This window comes from Mustela putorius, unplaced genomic scaffold, assembly GCF_011764305.1.
Source record: "Mustela putorius furo isolate JIRA1106 unplaced genomic scaffold, ASM1176430v1.1 tig00537295_pilon_pilon_pilon, whole genome shotgun sequence".
Taxonomy (NCBI): domain Eukaryota; kingdom Metazoa; phylum Chordata; class Mammalia; order Carnivora; family Mustelidae; genus Mustela; species Mustela putorius.
In genome coordinates this window covers 497,953-512,932 of record NW_025422433.1, presented here as the reverse complement: position 1 = coordinate 512,932, position 14,980 = coordinate 497,953, and the positions used below count along the sequence as shown (strand labels likewise).

Below are 14,980 nucleotides of genomic sequence, written 5' to 3'. Positions count from 1 at the left end.
CATCTTCTTGATCCATTCATCTGTTGATGGACATCTAGGTTCTTTCCATAGTTTGGCTATTGTGGACATTGCTGCTATAAACATTCGTGTACACGTGCCCCTTTGGATCACTACGTTTGTATCTTTAGGGTAAATACCCAATAGTGCAGTTGCTGGGTCATAGGGCAGTTCTATTTTCAACATTTTGAGGAACCTCCATGCTGTTTTCCAGAGAGGTTGCACCAGCTTGCATTCCCACCAACAGTGTAGGAGGGTGCCCCTTTCTCCGCATCCTCGCCAGCATCTGTCATTTCCTGACTTGTTGATTTTAGCCATTCTGACTGGTGTGAGGTGATATCGCATTGTGGTTTTGATTTGTATTTCCCTGATGCCGAGTGATATGGAGCACTTTTTCATGTGTCTGTTGGCCATCTGGATGTCTTCTTTGCAGAAATGTCTGTTCATGTCCTCTGTCCATTTCTTGATTGGATTATTTGTTCTTTGGGTGTTGAGTTTGCTAAGTTCTTTATAGATTCTGGACACTAGTCCTTTATCTGATATGTCGTTTGCAAATATCTTCTCCCATTCTGTCAGTTGTCTTTTGATTTTGTTAACTGTTTCCTTTGCTGTGCAAAAGCTTTTGATCTTGATGAAATCCCAATAGTTCATTTTTGCCCTTGCTTCCCTTGCCTTTTGCGTTGTTCCTAGGAATATGTTGCTGCGGCTGAGGTCGAAGAGGTTGCTGCCTGTGTTCTCCTCAAGGATTTGGATGGATTCCTTTCTCACATTGAGGTCCTTCATCCATTTTGAGTCTATTTTCGTGTGTGGTGTAAGGAAATGGTCCAATTTCATTTTTCTGCATGTGGCTGTCCAATTTTCCCAGCACCATTTATTGAAGAGGCTGTCTTTTTTCCATTGGACATTCTTTCCTGCTTTGTCGAAGATTAGTTGACCATGGAGTTGAGGGTCTATTTCTGGGCTCTCTATTCTGTTCCATTGATTTATGTGTCTGTTTTTGTGCCAGTACCATGCTGTCTTGATGATGACAGCTTTGTAATAGAGCTTGAAGTCCGGAATTGTGATGCCATCAACGTTGGCTTTCTTTTTCAATATCCCTTTGGCTATTCGAGGTCTTTTCTGGTTCCATATAAATTTTAGAATTATTTGTTCCATTTCTTTGAAAAAGATGGATGGTACTTTGATAGGAATTGCATTAAATGTGTAGATTGCTTTAGGTAGCATAGACATTTTCACAGTATTTATTCTTCCAATCCAGGAGCATGGAACATTTTTCCATTTCTTTGTGTCTTCCTCAATTTCTTTCATGAGTACTTTATAGTTTTCTGAGTATAGATTCTGTGTCTCTTTGGTTAGGTTTATTCCTCGGTATCTTATAGTTTTGGGTGCAATTGTAAATGGGATTGACTCCTTAATATCTCTTTCTTCTGTCTTGCTGTTGGTGTAGAGAAATGCAACTGATTTCTGTGCATTGATTTTATATCCTGACACTTTACTGAATTCCTGTATAAGTTCTAGCAGTTTTGGAGTGGAGTCTTTTGGGTTTTCCACATATAGTATCATATCATCTGCGAAGAGTGATAATTTGACTTCTTCTTTGCCAATTTGGATGCCTTTAATTTCCTTTTGTTGTCTGATTGCTGAGGCTAGGACTTCTAGTACTATGTTGAATAGCAGTAGTGATAATGGACATCCCTGCCGTGTTCCTGACCTTAGTGGAAAAGCTTTCAGTTTTTCTCCATTGAGAATGATATTTACAGTGGGTTTTTCATAGATGGCTTTGATGATATTGAGGTATGTGCCCTCTATCCCTACACTTTGAAGAGTTTGGATCAGGAAGGGATGCTGTACTTTGTGAAATGCTTTTTCAGCATCTATTGAGAGTATCATATGGTTCTTGTTCTTTCTTTCATTGATGTGTTGTATCACATTGACTGATTTGTGGATGTTGAACCAACCTTGCAGCCCTGGAATAAATCCTACTTGGTCGTGGTGAATAATCTTTTAATGTACTGTTGAATCCTATTGGCTAGTATTTTGTTGAGTATTTTCGCATCTGTGTTCATCAAGGATATTGGTCTATAGCTCTCTTTTTTGGTGGGATCCTTGTCTGGTTTTGGGATCAAGGTAATACTGGCCTCATAAAATGAGTTTGGAAGTTTTCCTTCCATTTCTATTTTTTGGAACAGTTTTAGGAGAATAGGAATTAGTTCTTCTTTAAATGTTTGGTAGAATTCCCCCGGGAAGCCGTCTGGCCCTGGGCTTTTGTTTGTTTGGAGATTTTTAATGACCATTTTTTTGATGTGTTTATCTCTTTTGTGTGTATTGAGTTTGAGGAGTTCTTTATAGATCTTGCATATCAGCCCTTTGTCTATAGTGTCATTTGTGAATATCTTCCCCTATTCCGTGAGTTGCCTCTTTGTTTTGTTGACTGTTTCCTTTGATGTGCAGAAGCTTTTGATCTTGATGAAATCTGAAAAGTTCATTTTTCACTTTTGTTTCCTTTGCCTTTGGAGACACGTCTTGAAAGAAGTTGCTATGGCCAATGTTGAAGAGGTGACTGCCTATGTTCTCCTCTAGGAGTTCGACGGGTTCCTGTCTCACATTGAGGTCTTTCATGCATTTTGAGTTTATCTTTGTGTATGGTGTAAGAGAATGGCCGAGTTTCATTCCTCTGCACATAGCTGTCCAATTTTCCCAGCACCATTTATTTAAGAGACTGTCTTTCTTCCATTGGATATTTTTTTCTGCTTTGGCAAAGATTTTTTGACCATATTGTTACACCAAAGATACAGAGGTAGTGAAAAGAAGGGCCATCTGTACCCCAATGTTCATAGTAGCAATGGTTACAATAGCCAAACTGTGGAAAGAGCCAAGATGCCCTTCAACAGATGAATGGATAAAGAAGTATAAAATATTACTCAGCCATGAGAAAGGATGAATACCCAACTTTTGCATCAACATGGAATGGATGGGACTGGAGGAGATTATGCTGCTTGAAATAAGTCAGGCAGAGAAAGCCAATTATCATATGGTTTCACTTATTTGTGGAACATAAGGAATAGTATGGAGGACATTAGAAGGAAGGGAAAAGTGAAGGGGGGGAAATCAGAGAGGGAGATGAACCATGAGAGATTGTGGACTCTGAGAAGCAAACCGAGGGTTTTGGGGGTATGGAGGGATGGCTTGGCCGGGTGATAGGTATTAAGGAGGGCACATATTGCATGGAACACTGAGTGTCATAGGTAAGTAATGGATCTTGGAACACTACATCAAAAACTAATAATGATGTACTGCATGATGACTAATATAACTTAAGAGAAAATAGTAATAAAGAATAAAGATCTTTTTGAACTGTTAAAAAAAAGCAACAGTGTCTCCATAATTGAATTGATAAACTTAGAAGGCTTGCAGTTGTTCTGAAGGATGGGGTGCCCAACAGGGAATGCACAGCTTAGCCCAGCTGCCCACTGAGACATGAGCTACCGTGACAGAGACCAGTGAAAAATACTTCTCAAGTGACATAATGATACAACGTGCACAGATGTGGGGTTGCAGTACTATTTATAATGAATAGTTTGAACTAATGGGTTTATATTTTAATTTGTATTATTACATATTTTATTACTTAGTTAAATTAGTATTTTAGAGTACAGTGTAGAACTACTTTCACTACATTTTCACAAACATAGTGTGCTTAGTGGTGCATATAGCCAAGCATCATTGTTGCCTAACATGACTGTATCAAATGCAGCACATGAATATCTCACATAAAACTTGGGGAAATAGGACACAAGAGTGAATTATTAGAGAAAACCCTATCAACCTACTGTAGTTTTAAATACTTTCCATTTATTTCCTAGCCATCACTTGGAAGTAAATACGCCCCTCACTAGGTTGGCTAATGCCCCCTTTACATCCTTATTCCTCAGGGTGTAGATAAAAGGGTTCAGTGCAGGTGTCACCACTCCATAGAAGAGTGCCATGAACTTGGGCTGGTCCTTTGAGATGGAAGAGAGGGGCTGAAGGTACATGCTAATGGCTGGACCATAAAACAAGAAAACTACAATGAGGTGGGAGGAACATGTCCCAAAGGCCTTCCTCCTTCCCTCAGAAGACTTAACTTTAAATACAGCATGTCCAATACAAGCATAGGAAGCAAGAATTAAGCACAGAGGAACAGCTAACATAAAAATACACACCACAGAGAGCGTGAGCTCATTAGCAGCCTTTTCTCCACAGGCAGCCTTTATCAGAACAGGAATCTCACACACCAAGTGATCCAATTTATTGAGGCCACACAGTGGTAACTGTAAGGTAGCAGTGGCCTCTGAGACAGCATAGGTGATTCCAGTCAGCCACACAGAGGATACCAACAGGATACAGACACGTGGGTTCATGATGAGGGTGTAGTGCAAAGGCTTGCAGATAGCCACATAGCGATCAAAAGACATGATAGCCAAAATCAGACATTCTGTGCCCCCCATTAAGTGAAAGAAATAAAGCTGAGCCGCACAGCCAATATAGCTGATTGTCTTCCTAGCACTTCCCAGGTTAAAAAGCATCTGAGGGACAATGCTTGTGATGTAGCACATGTCTAGGAAGGAGAGGTTTGTGAGGAAGAAATACATGGGGCTGTGCAGACGGGCATCTAACCTAGACACTAGAATAATGGCTACATTTCCAACCATGGCCATGGGGTATGTTATAAGAAGAACAGCAAAGAGAGGAAGCTCCAGCCAAGGACGGTCTGAGAAACCTAGTAGAATAAACTCTCCAGGATGGCTGTTGTTCATTGCACCAGTCCTTACCTTGTTTCACCTACAGCAGAGAAGTGGCAGAAAAGATAGGAAGAGTTAGGAGAACTGTATGTGTCATCCACTGACAGAGGATGGGCTACAGAATCTTGTGAGGGAAATAATAAAAGGAATCTGACACCAGGTGACTTACTTTCCCTCTTGACACTACAAAACGGAGCTGGTGACTTTAGAAAAATAGCCTGACCATGCTGAAACTCAATGTATAAAAGCATGACAATGATGATCTCCTTGTGTTACAAAGAGGATTAAATGGAAAGTGGAAGCATCTTTTGTTTTAGAAACTCCCAAGTAATGATTTTCAAACTTTGCATGCTTGCATAAAAATCATATGAGGAGATTGTTAAAATGCAATTCATCAATTTCTGTTTCTTGGTGTCTGATAGAGTGGATGTGACATGGGGCCCCGGGGACACTGATGCAAGGTATTCCTGAAATATTATGAGCAGTGGAATTCTTGAGGTAGCTGACTCACAAGAAGGAGAACACGAGCTGTAATACCATCGTGACAGCCTTGTCCAAACTCAAGTAGTCAGTTGAATAGTTTTATCATCTCTACGGAGAGTAAGAAGGTAGATTTTGTACAAGTCCATTTTGGTATTTTGGAAGTGAGCAAGAAATGTCATATTCCTGAAGTATGAACTGAGAGCTGAGCCATGACATATGTTTCCCATGCTGAAGAATTTATTTGGGGATGTGTATTTTCTTGTATAAGTACTTCCTTCAAACCGGGCACTTGATTTTTCCATTAAAACTTAATTTACTATCTGGTAGTGATTTTCCTTTATTAAGTGGACTTTTAATTCTATTTTTATAGGAGTTTGCACAGTTATTAGTGATCCGCTTGATTGTAAATAGCTACAAATACAGCTTTTAACTCCAGAGAACTGGTGTCCGGAGGAAAGCTGATATTCCAACTCAGTCAGGACCAGAGACTCACATACATTTTCACAAACTATTTTACATATTCCTTTTGTTTTTCTTTCTTTTCACAGTATTATTTTTGTGTGTGTGTGTTAGTCACCATACAGTATATCATTAGCTTTGGTGTAGTGTTCCTTTTTTTTTTTTTTTTAAGATAAGAAGCACATTGTAACAAGAAAATCAACTAGCTGAGTAGTGTTTTGGAAAGATTAACTAGAGAACCATTTTTTAAAAAAATTATACTGTTCTTTCCATTAGTGGCAAATTGTGTTTCGTTATATCTATAATTCTTTTTGCAAGATAAGATAGATCATGATTATGGCTATGATGCATCCAGTGACAAATTCTGACTTATGTCACTAGCGAGTTTGTGGTTTAAGAGTAACAAACATTATGTTTGTATGGTTACAAAGTACAGTATTCACATTCTATATTTCATTAAATCCTCAAAGCCATCTTGTGAGGTGTTACACAAAACCCATAGTTTTTGTTTGGGGGTTCTAGTCGGGGAAGTGAGCTACTCATATAGCCTTGACCAAAGAACGGTCCTGTTCTATTGGGGAAGGTCATTCTCTGAGTGCACAGTTTTGGGAGGGACACACATGGAGTAGTGAGGGAGGAAGGGGCCACCTGCCTAGCTAGCCAGATCATCCTAATCGACCCTGGCAATCAAGAGGGTGACAGATGTCACAGACAGGTACTCATCACATGTCCTCCTTAATCCCCATCACACACTTATCCCATTCCTTTGTCCAACTCCCCTCTAATAACTATGAGCTTGTTCTCTACAGTTGAGTCTAGTTCTTGGGGGATAGGAGGCATGCATTTGTGATGAGCACCAGGTGTTGGATGGGATCTTTGAATCACCCTATGGTACACCTGAAACTAGTATTCCATTGTATGTTAACTAACTGGAATTAGAATAATAACTAAAAGCAAAACAAAACAAACTACTCATGACTAAAATGTGAATGTTGCTCTTTGATTACACACTATCCCTAGGTCAGAAGTGCACAAATAACAATAAAATAGTAATAGTTCTAACTAATCCTTAATAAGCCCTGTGTGCTGAAAACTCCAAGAAGGATTTTGTACACATTACATCATTTAGGACTCCTCCCTAGAACTTATGAGAAAGGAAATTTTGGTATCCATATTTTAGGATATTGCTAATCATTCATTTAGGATGTAATTGATCATTCCATGAATGATTGCCTTCTAATAATTAGGGAGGTTCTAAAGATCAAAAAGCAATTAATTACTCAAATGAGGTAGTGAGATAATAAAATGATGATTTCAGAGTCTCAAAATTCCAAAGAAAACATCTGTAGTCTGGAGATGTTTCCTGGATGAATGTGTCTACTATACCTTATTTGACCTTGACATTACTCAAGATGTGGTATGAGTGCACTATGTTAGGAACACAAGTTTGTCTAAGTTCTTTTTCAGGTAAAGAGTCTATGTTTTATATGGGATCTGAAGTAAAAGCATGATATGAATTAATTAGTTAAAATGAGTATTCTAAAATTATGATCTACTCACATTATTAAATAGTTGTCCACTAAAATCCTTCATGTCTACTCATTTAATATGATTATACTCACCTTTTAGATTTTTCTGTCATGGAACATAACTCCATTTTTTAAGGGGTAACTTCAGATTTGAGCCTCCATGAATTCTTCCACAGTTAATTTTATCTAACCTTAATGATTCAAGTATACTTTCAACAATTTTATTAAATTTGTATTATTTGGAATTTTGTTCATATTACTCACCTCATAGACTAGTTTTGTTTGTGATGGTTACCAGTGCAGCTCCTCCTTAAGCTCTTTAAATAGTTCTCTAGAGATACCACAGCAGTGTCTTAATCAATAAAATGCACACATGATGCATATTTGAGCTTTACAATTCTATCCTAGATTTGTAAGCTTCACCATGTCATTTTCACAGGACTTCAGTCCTGTTAGTTCTTGGATCCATGACTTTGCATCTTCTACTTCCAATGATTTTTTTCATCGCTGTTTTACCGCACAGGGGTCCGTTTATCCATGGATGCTTAAAGTGCGTTTAATGAAGTGCCAGCCTTTATTCCTTTTGACACCTCCTTTATATCTCCAATCACATGTTCATTCCAGCTTATTGGAACCATAGATCATCTTCATCACACACTGTTGCTTTAAGTGAAAGCCTGAGAGAGATTAATTACCAAGAGTAATCTGCTTGCATTCTATTGCCACCAAACTAGTATTTTCAAAGTCTAGAAAAGTGTTCCTGAAATGAAATGCTTTCTGATATTCTTATATATATTAGGTACTGTGATGTACACACATTCCCACCCTCCCAAGGATGGGTACTTTAAAACAAGTGTCCTTTTACTCACCTTATTGTGATAAGTATCACTCAATCGAAAGGAATTTTGAAAGAAGACATGAATTTCCAAACTTTCAGAGAATGATAGAGAAACTGTAGTACATAGATGAGTACCTAAGAATAGCTTCATAAAAAAAAAAAAGAAATGTGTTTTTCATTTCTAACAATGCTGACGATAAGAAAAGAAAAAAAACCCTGGATTAGAAAGACAATAGTAGAGAATATCAAGAATGCATTCTGAATGTGCTATTTGTAGAATGTTGTTCAGACCCTTGGGCATTGTTTTCTAACAGGCCATTTATGTGTATCCCAGAGGAGCTAGCAGAGAAAGTTCCTTGGGAAACTTCACCATGGAAATGCTTCTTATTAATTACCTACTGAACTGAGAGTGGTAGAAAAGTTTCTTCTGCTACTAGATTTGTTTTAAAATCAACTCATTTTATTTCCCAACATACTGGACACTAATTTTAAATAGGATGGGCATTAAGGAGGGCATGTGACCTCATGAGCATTGGGTATTATACACAATTAATGAATCGTTGATCACTCCATGAATAAGACATAATTGGAGTAGATCTAGTTTGAACAAGTGATTTGGGGGAATTTGAGTGTGAGTTCCTTTAATATCTTTGTTCATTTATAGAATGCCTCTCAGATTTTTTTTGAGACATGTTTGTCCACATTTTTATTTAAATTCCAGTTACTTAAAATACAGTGTAATATTGGTTTCTGGTCTAGAATTTAGGGATTCTGCACTTATATACAAAACAAGGTACTCATCACATGTCCTCCTTAATCCCCATCACACATTTATCCCATTCCCTTGTCCAACTTCCCTCTAATAACCAGGAGTTTGTTCTTTATAGTTGAGTCTGTTTCTTGGGGGATAGGAAGCATGGGGTGACTGGGTGATGGACATTGGGGAGGGTATGTTCTATGTTGAGTGCTGTGAATTGTATAAGAGATGATTCACAGACCTGTACCCCCCAAAGCAAATAATACATTATATGTCCATAAAGAATGGAAAAAATAGGGGAGGAGTCAAGATGGCGGAGAAGTAGCAAGCTGAGACTACTTCAGCTAGCCGGAGATCAGCTAGATAGCTTATTTAAAGATTGCAAACACTTTGAAAATCCATCGGCAGATCGAAGAGAAGAAGAACAGCAATTCTGGAAACAGAAAATCAACCACTTTCTGAAAGGTAGGACCGGCGGAGAAGTGAATCCAAAGCGACGGGAAGATAGACCCCGGGGGGAGGGGCCGGCTCCCGGCAAGCGGCGGAGCAACCGCGCACAAAATCAGGACTTTTAAAAGTCTGTTCCGCTGAGGGACATTGCTCCAGAGGCTAAACCGGGGCGAAGCCCACGCGGGGTCAGCGTGGCCTCAGGTCCCGCAGGGTCACAGAAGGATCGGGGGTGTCTGAGTGTCGCAGAGCTTGCGGGTATTGGAACGGGAAAGCCGGCTACAGAGACAGAGCTGACAGTCAGCTCGCAGCTCGGGTTTACCTTGAACCGGTCGCAGGCTCGGTGAGCTCGGAGCGCGGCCGGAGGTCAGGCAGACGGGAGTAACTGGGCGCTGTTCTCTGAGGGCGCACTGAGGAGTGCGGCCCTGGGCTCTCGGCTCCTCCGGGCCGGAGACCAGGAGGCCGCCATTTGTATTCCCGTCCTCTGGAACTCTACGGAAAGCGCTCAGGGAACAAAAGCTCCTGAAAGCAAACCTGAGTGGATTACTCACCCCGGCCCCGGATAAGGGCGGTGTAATTCCGCCTGGGGCAAAGACACTTGAGAATCACTACAACAGGCCCCTCCCCCAGAAGATCAACAAGAAATGCAGCCGAGACCAAGTTCACCTACCAAGGAGTGCGGTTTCAATACCAAGGAGAGCAGCAGAATTCCAGAGGAGGAGAAACCAAGCACGGAACTCATGGCTTTTTTCCTGTGATTTTTTTTAGTCTTGCAGTTAATTTAATTTTTTCTTTTTCATTTTTTTTTTTCTCGCCTTCGGGTAAAATTTTTTTTTTAACTGTTACCTTTTTCTTTTTTAACGATTTTTTACTAGTTTATCTAATATATATATATATATATATATATTTTTTTTTTTACATTATTCTTAGGTGTTTTCTTTTTTTAAAATTCTTTTCTTTTCTTTTCTTTTTTTTTTTTTTTTTTTTTTTTTCTCTCTTCCTTTTTGAACCACATTTTATCCCCTTTCTCCCCACTCACGATTTTGGATCTCTTCTAATTTGGTTAAAGCATATTTTCCTGGGGTTGTTGCCACCCTTTTAGTATTTTACTTGCCCCTTCATTTACTCTTATCTGGACAAAATGACAAGACGTAAAAATTCAACACAAAAAAAAGAACAAGAGGCAGTACCGAAGGCTAGGGACCTAATCAATACAGACATCGGTAATATGTCAGATCTAGAGTTCAGAATGACAATTCTCAAGGTTCTAGCCGGGCTCGAAAAAGGCATGGAAGATATTAGAGAAACCCTCTCGAGAGATATAAAAGCCCTTTCTGGAGAAATAAAAGAACTAAAATCTAACCAAGGTGAAATCAAAAAAGCTATTAATGAGGTGCAATCAAAAATGGAGGCTCTCACTGCTAGGATAAATGAGGCAGAAGAAAGAATTAGTGATATAGAAGACCAAATGACAGAGAATAAAGAAAAGCTGAGCAAAAGAGGGACAAACAGCTACTGGACCACGAGGGGAGAATTCGAGAGATAAGTGACACCATAAGACGAAACAACATTAGAATAATTGGGATTCCAGAAGAAGAAGAAAGTGAGAGGGGAGCAGAAGGTATACTGGAGAGAATTATTGGGGAGAATTTCCCCAATATGGCAAAGGGAACGAGCATCAAAATTCAGGAGGTTCAGAGAATGCCCCTCAAAATCAATAAGAATAGGCCCACACCCCGTCACCTAATAGTAAAATTTACAAGTCTCAATGACAAAGAGAAAATCCTGAAAGCAGCCCGGGAAAAGAAAGTCTGTAACATACAATGGTAAAAAATATTAGATTGGCAGCTGACTTATCCACAGAGACCTGGCAGGCCAGAAAGAGCTGGCATGATATTTTCAGAGCACTAAACGAGAAAAACATGCAGCCAAGAATACTATATCCAGCTAGGCTATCATTGAAAATAGAAGGAGAGATTAAAAGCTTCCAGGACAAACAACAACTGAAAGAATTTGCAAATACCAAACCAGCTCTACAGGAAATCTTGAAAGGGGTCCTCTAAGCAAAGAGAGAGCCTACAAGTGGTAGATCAGAAAGGAACAGAGACCATATACAGTAACAGTCACCTTACAGGCAATACAATGGCACTAAATTCATATCTCTCAATAGTTACCCTGAATGTGAATGGGCTAAATGCCCCTGTCAAAAGACACAGGGTATCAGAATGGATAAAAAAAAACAAAACCCATCTATATGTTGCCTCCAAGAAACACATTTTAAGCCCGAAGACACCTCCAGATTTAAAGTGAGGGGGTGGAAAAGAATTACCATGCTAATGGACATCAGAAGAAAGCAGGAGTGGCAATCCTTATATCAGATCAATTAGATTTTAAGCCAAAGACTATAATAAGAGATGAGGAAGGACACTATATCATACTCAAAGGGTCTGTCCAACAAGAAGATTTAACAATTTTAAATATCTATGCTGCCCCCAACGTGGGAGCAGCCAACTATATAAACCAATTAATAACAAAATCAAAGAAACACATCAACAATAATACAATGATAGTAGGGGACTTTAACACTCCCCTCACTGAAATGGACAGGTCATCCAAGCAAAAGATCAGCAAGGATATAAAGGCCTTAAATGACACACTGGACCAGATGGACATCACAGATATATTCAGAATATTTCATCCCAAAGCAACAGAATACACATTCTTCTCTAGTGCACATGGAACATTCTCCAGAATAGATCACATCCTCGGTCCTAAATCAGGACTCAACCGGTATCAAAAGATTGGGATCATTCCCTGCATATTTTCAGACCACAATGCTCTAAAGCTAGAACTCAACCACAAAAGGAAGTTTGGAAAGAACCCAAATACATGGAGACTAAACAGTATCCTTCTAAAGAATGAATGGGTCAACCGGAAATTAAAGAAGAATTGAAAAAAAATCATGGAAACAAATGATAATGAAAACACAACGGTTCAAAATCTGTGGGACACAACAAAGGCAGTCCTGAGAGGAAAATATATAGCGGGTACAAGCCTTTCTCAAGAAACAAGAAAGGTCTCAGGTACACAACCTAACCCTACACCTAAAGGAGCTGGAGAAAGAACAAGAAAGAAACCCTAAGCCCAGCAGGAGAAGAGAAATCATAAAGATCAGAGCAGAAATCAATGAAAATAGAAACCAAAAAACAATAGAACAAATCAACGAAACTAGGAGCTGGTTCTTTGAAAGAATTAATAAAATTGATAAACCCCTGGCCCGACTTATCAAAAAGAAAAGAGAAAGGACCCAAATAAATAAAATCATGAATGAAAGAGGAGAGATCACAACTAACACCAAAGAAATACAAACTATTATAAGAACATACTATGAGCAACTCTACGGCAATAAATTTGACAATCTGGAAGAAATGGATGCATTCCTAGAAACATATAAACTACCACAACTGAACCAGGAAGAAATAGAAAGCCTGAACAGACCCATAACCAGTAAGGAGATTGAAACAGTCATTAAAAATCTCCAAACAAACAAAAGCCCAGGGCCAGACGGCTTCCCGGGGGAATTCTACCAAACATTTAAAGAAGAACTAATTCCTATTCTCCTGAAACTGTTCCAAAAAATAGAAATGGAAGGAAAACTTCCAAACTCATTTTATGAGGCCAGCATCACCTTGATCCCAAAACCAGACAAGGATCCCACCAAAAAAGAGAGCTATAGACCGATTTCCTTGATGAACACAGATGCGAAAATACTCAACAAAATACTAGCCAATAGGATTCAACAGTACATTAAAAAGATTATTCACCACGACCAAGTAGGATTTATTCCAGGGCTGCAAGGTTGGTTCAACATCCGCAAATCAGTCAATGTTATACGACACATCAATAAAAGTAAGAACAAGAACCATATGATACTCTCAATAGATGCTGAAAAAGCATTTGACAAAGTACAACATCCCTTCCTGATCAAAACTCTTCAAAGTGTAGGGATAGAGGGCACATACCTCAATATCATCAAAGCCATCTATGAAAAACCCACCGCAAATATCATTCTCAATGGAGAAAAACTGAAAGCTTTTCCGCTAAGGTCAGGAACACGACAGGGATGTCCATTATCACCACTGCTATTCAACATCGTACTAGAGGTCCTAGCCTCAGCAATCAGACAACAAAAGGAAATTAAAGGCATCCAAATCGGCAAAGAAGAAGTCAAATTATCACTCTTCGCAGATGATATGATACTATATGTGGAAAACCCAAAAGACTCCACTCCAAAACTGCTAGAACTTATACAGGAATTCAGTAAAGTGTCAGGATATAAAATCAATGCACAGAAATCAGTTGCATTTCTCTACACCAACAGCAAGACAGAAGAAAGAGATATTAAGGAGTCAATCCCATTTACAATTGCATCCAAAACCATAAGATACCTGGGAATAAACCTAACCAAAGAGACACAGAATCTATACTCAGAAAACTATAAAGTACTCATGAAAGAAATTGAGGAAGACACAAAGAAATGGAAAAATGTTCCATGCTCCTGGATTGGAAGAATAAATATTGTGAAAATGTCTATGCTACCTAAAGCAATCTACACATTTAATGCAATTCCTATCAAAGTACCATCCATCTTTTTCAAAGAAATGGAACAAATAATTCTAAAATTCATATGGAACCAGAAAAGACCTCGAATAGCCAAAGGGATATTGAAAAAGAAAGCCAACGTTGGTGGCATCACAATTCCGGACTTCAAGCTCTATTACAAAGCTGTCATCATCAAGACAGCATGGTACTGGCACAAAAACAGACACATAGATCAATGGAACAGAATAGAGAGCCCAGAAATAGACCCTCAAATCTATGGTCAACTAATCTTCGACAAAGCAGGAAAGAATGTCCAATGGAAAAAAGACAGCCTTTTCAATAAATGGTGCTGGGAAAATTGGACAGCCACATGCAGAAAAATGAAATTGGACCATTTCCTTACACCACACACAAAAATAGACTCAAAATGGATGAAGGACCTCAATGTACGAAAGGAATCCATCAAAATCCTTGAGGAGAACACGGGCAGCAACCTCTTCGACCTCTGCCGCAGCAACATCTTCCTAGGAACAACGCAAAAGGCAAGGGAAGCAAGGGCAAAAATGAACTATTGGGATTTCATCAAGATCAAAAGCTTTTGCACAGCAAAGGAAACAGTTAACAAAATCAAAAGACAACTGACAGAATGGGAGAAGATATTTGCAAACGACATATCAGATAAAGGACTAGTGTCCAGAATCTATAAAGAACTTAGCAAACTCAACACCCAAAGAACAAATAATCCAATCAAGAAATGGGCATAAGACATGAACAGACATTTCTGCAAAGAAGACATCCAGATGGCCAACAGACACATGAAAAAGTGCTCCATATCACTCGGCATCAGGGAAATACAAATCAAAACCACAATGAGATATCACGTCACACCAGTCAGAATGGCTAAAATCAACAAGTCAGGAAATGACAGATGCTGGCGAGGATGCGGAGAAAGGGGAACCCTCCTACACTGTTGGTGGGAATGCAAGCTGGTGCAGCCACTCTGGAAAACAGCATGGAGGTTCCTCAAAATGTTGAAAATAGAACTGCCCTATGACCCAGCAATTGCACTATTGGGTATTTACCCTAA

General features: G+C 39.1%; 1 protein-coding gene across 1 annotated transcript; it reads right to left on the bottom strand.

Moving 5' to 3' along the window:
• Window positions 1-3,863: 3,863 nt before the first annotated feature.
• Window positions 3,864-4,793, bottom strand: LOC123390242 (olfactory receptor 2B11-like). Its single transcript, XM_045073931.1, has one exon. It carries the CDS (start codon window positions 4,791-4,793, stop codon window positions 3,864-3,866), a length of 930 nt encoding a protein of 309 aa, XP_044929866.1.
• Window positions 4,794-14,980: the final 10,187 nt, after the last annotated feature.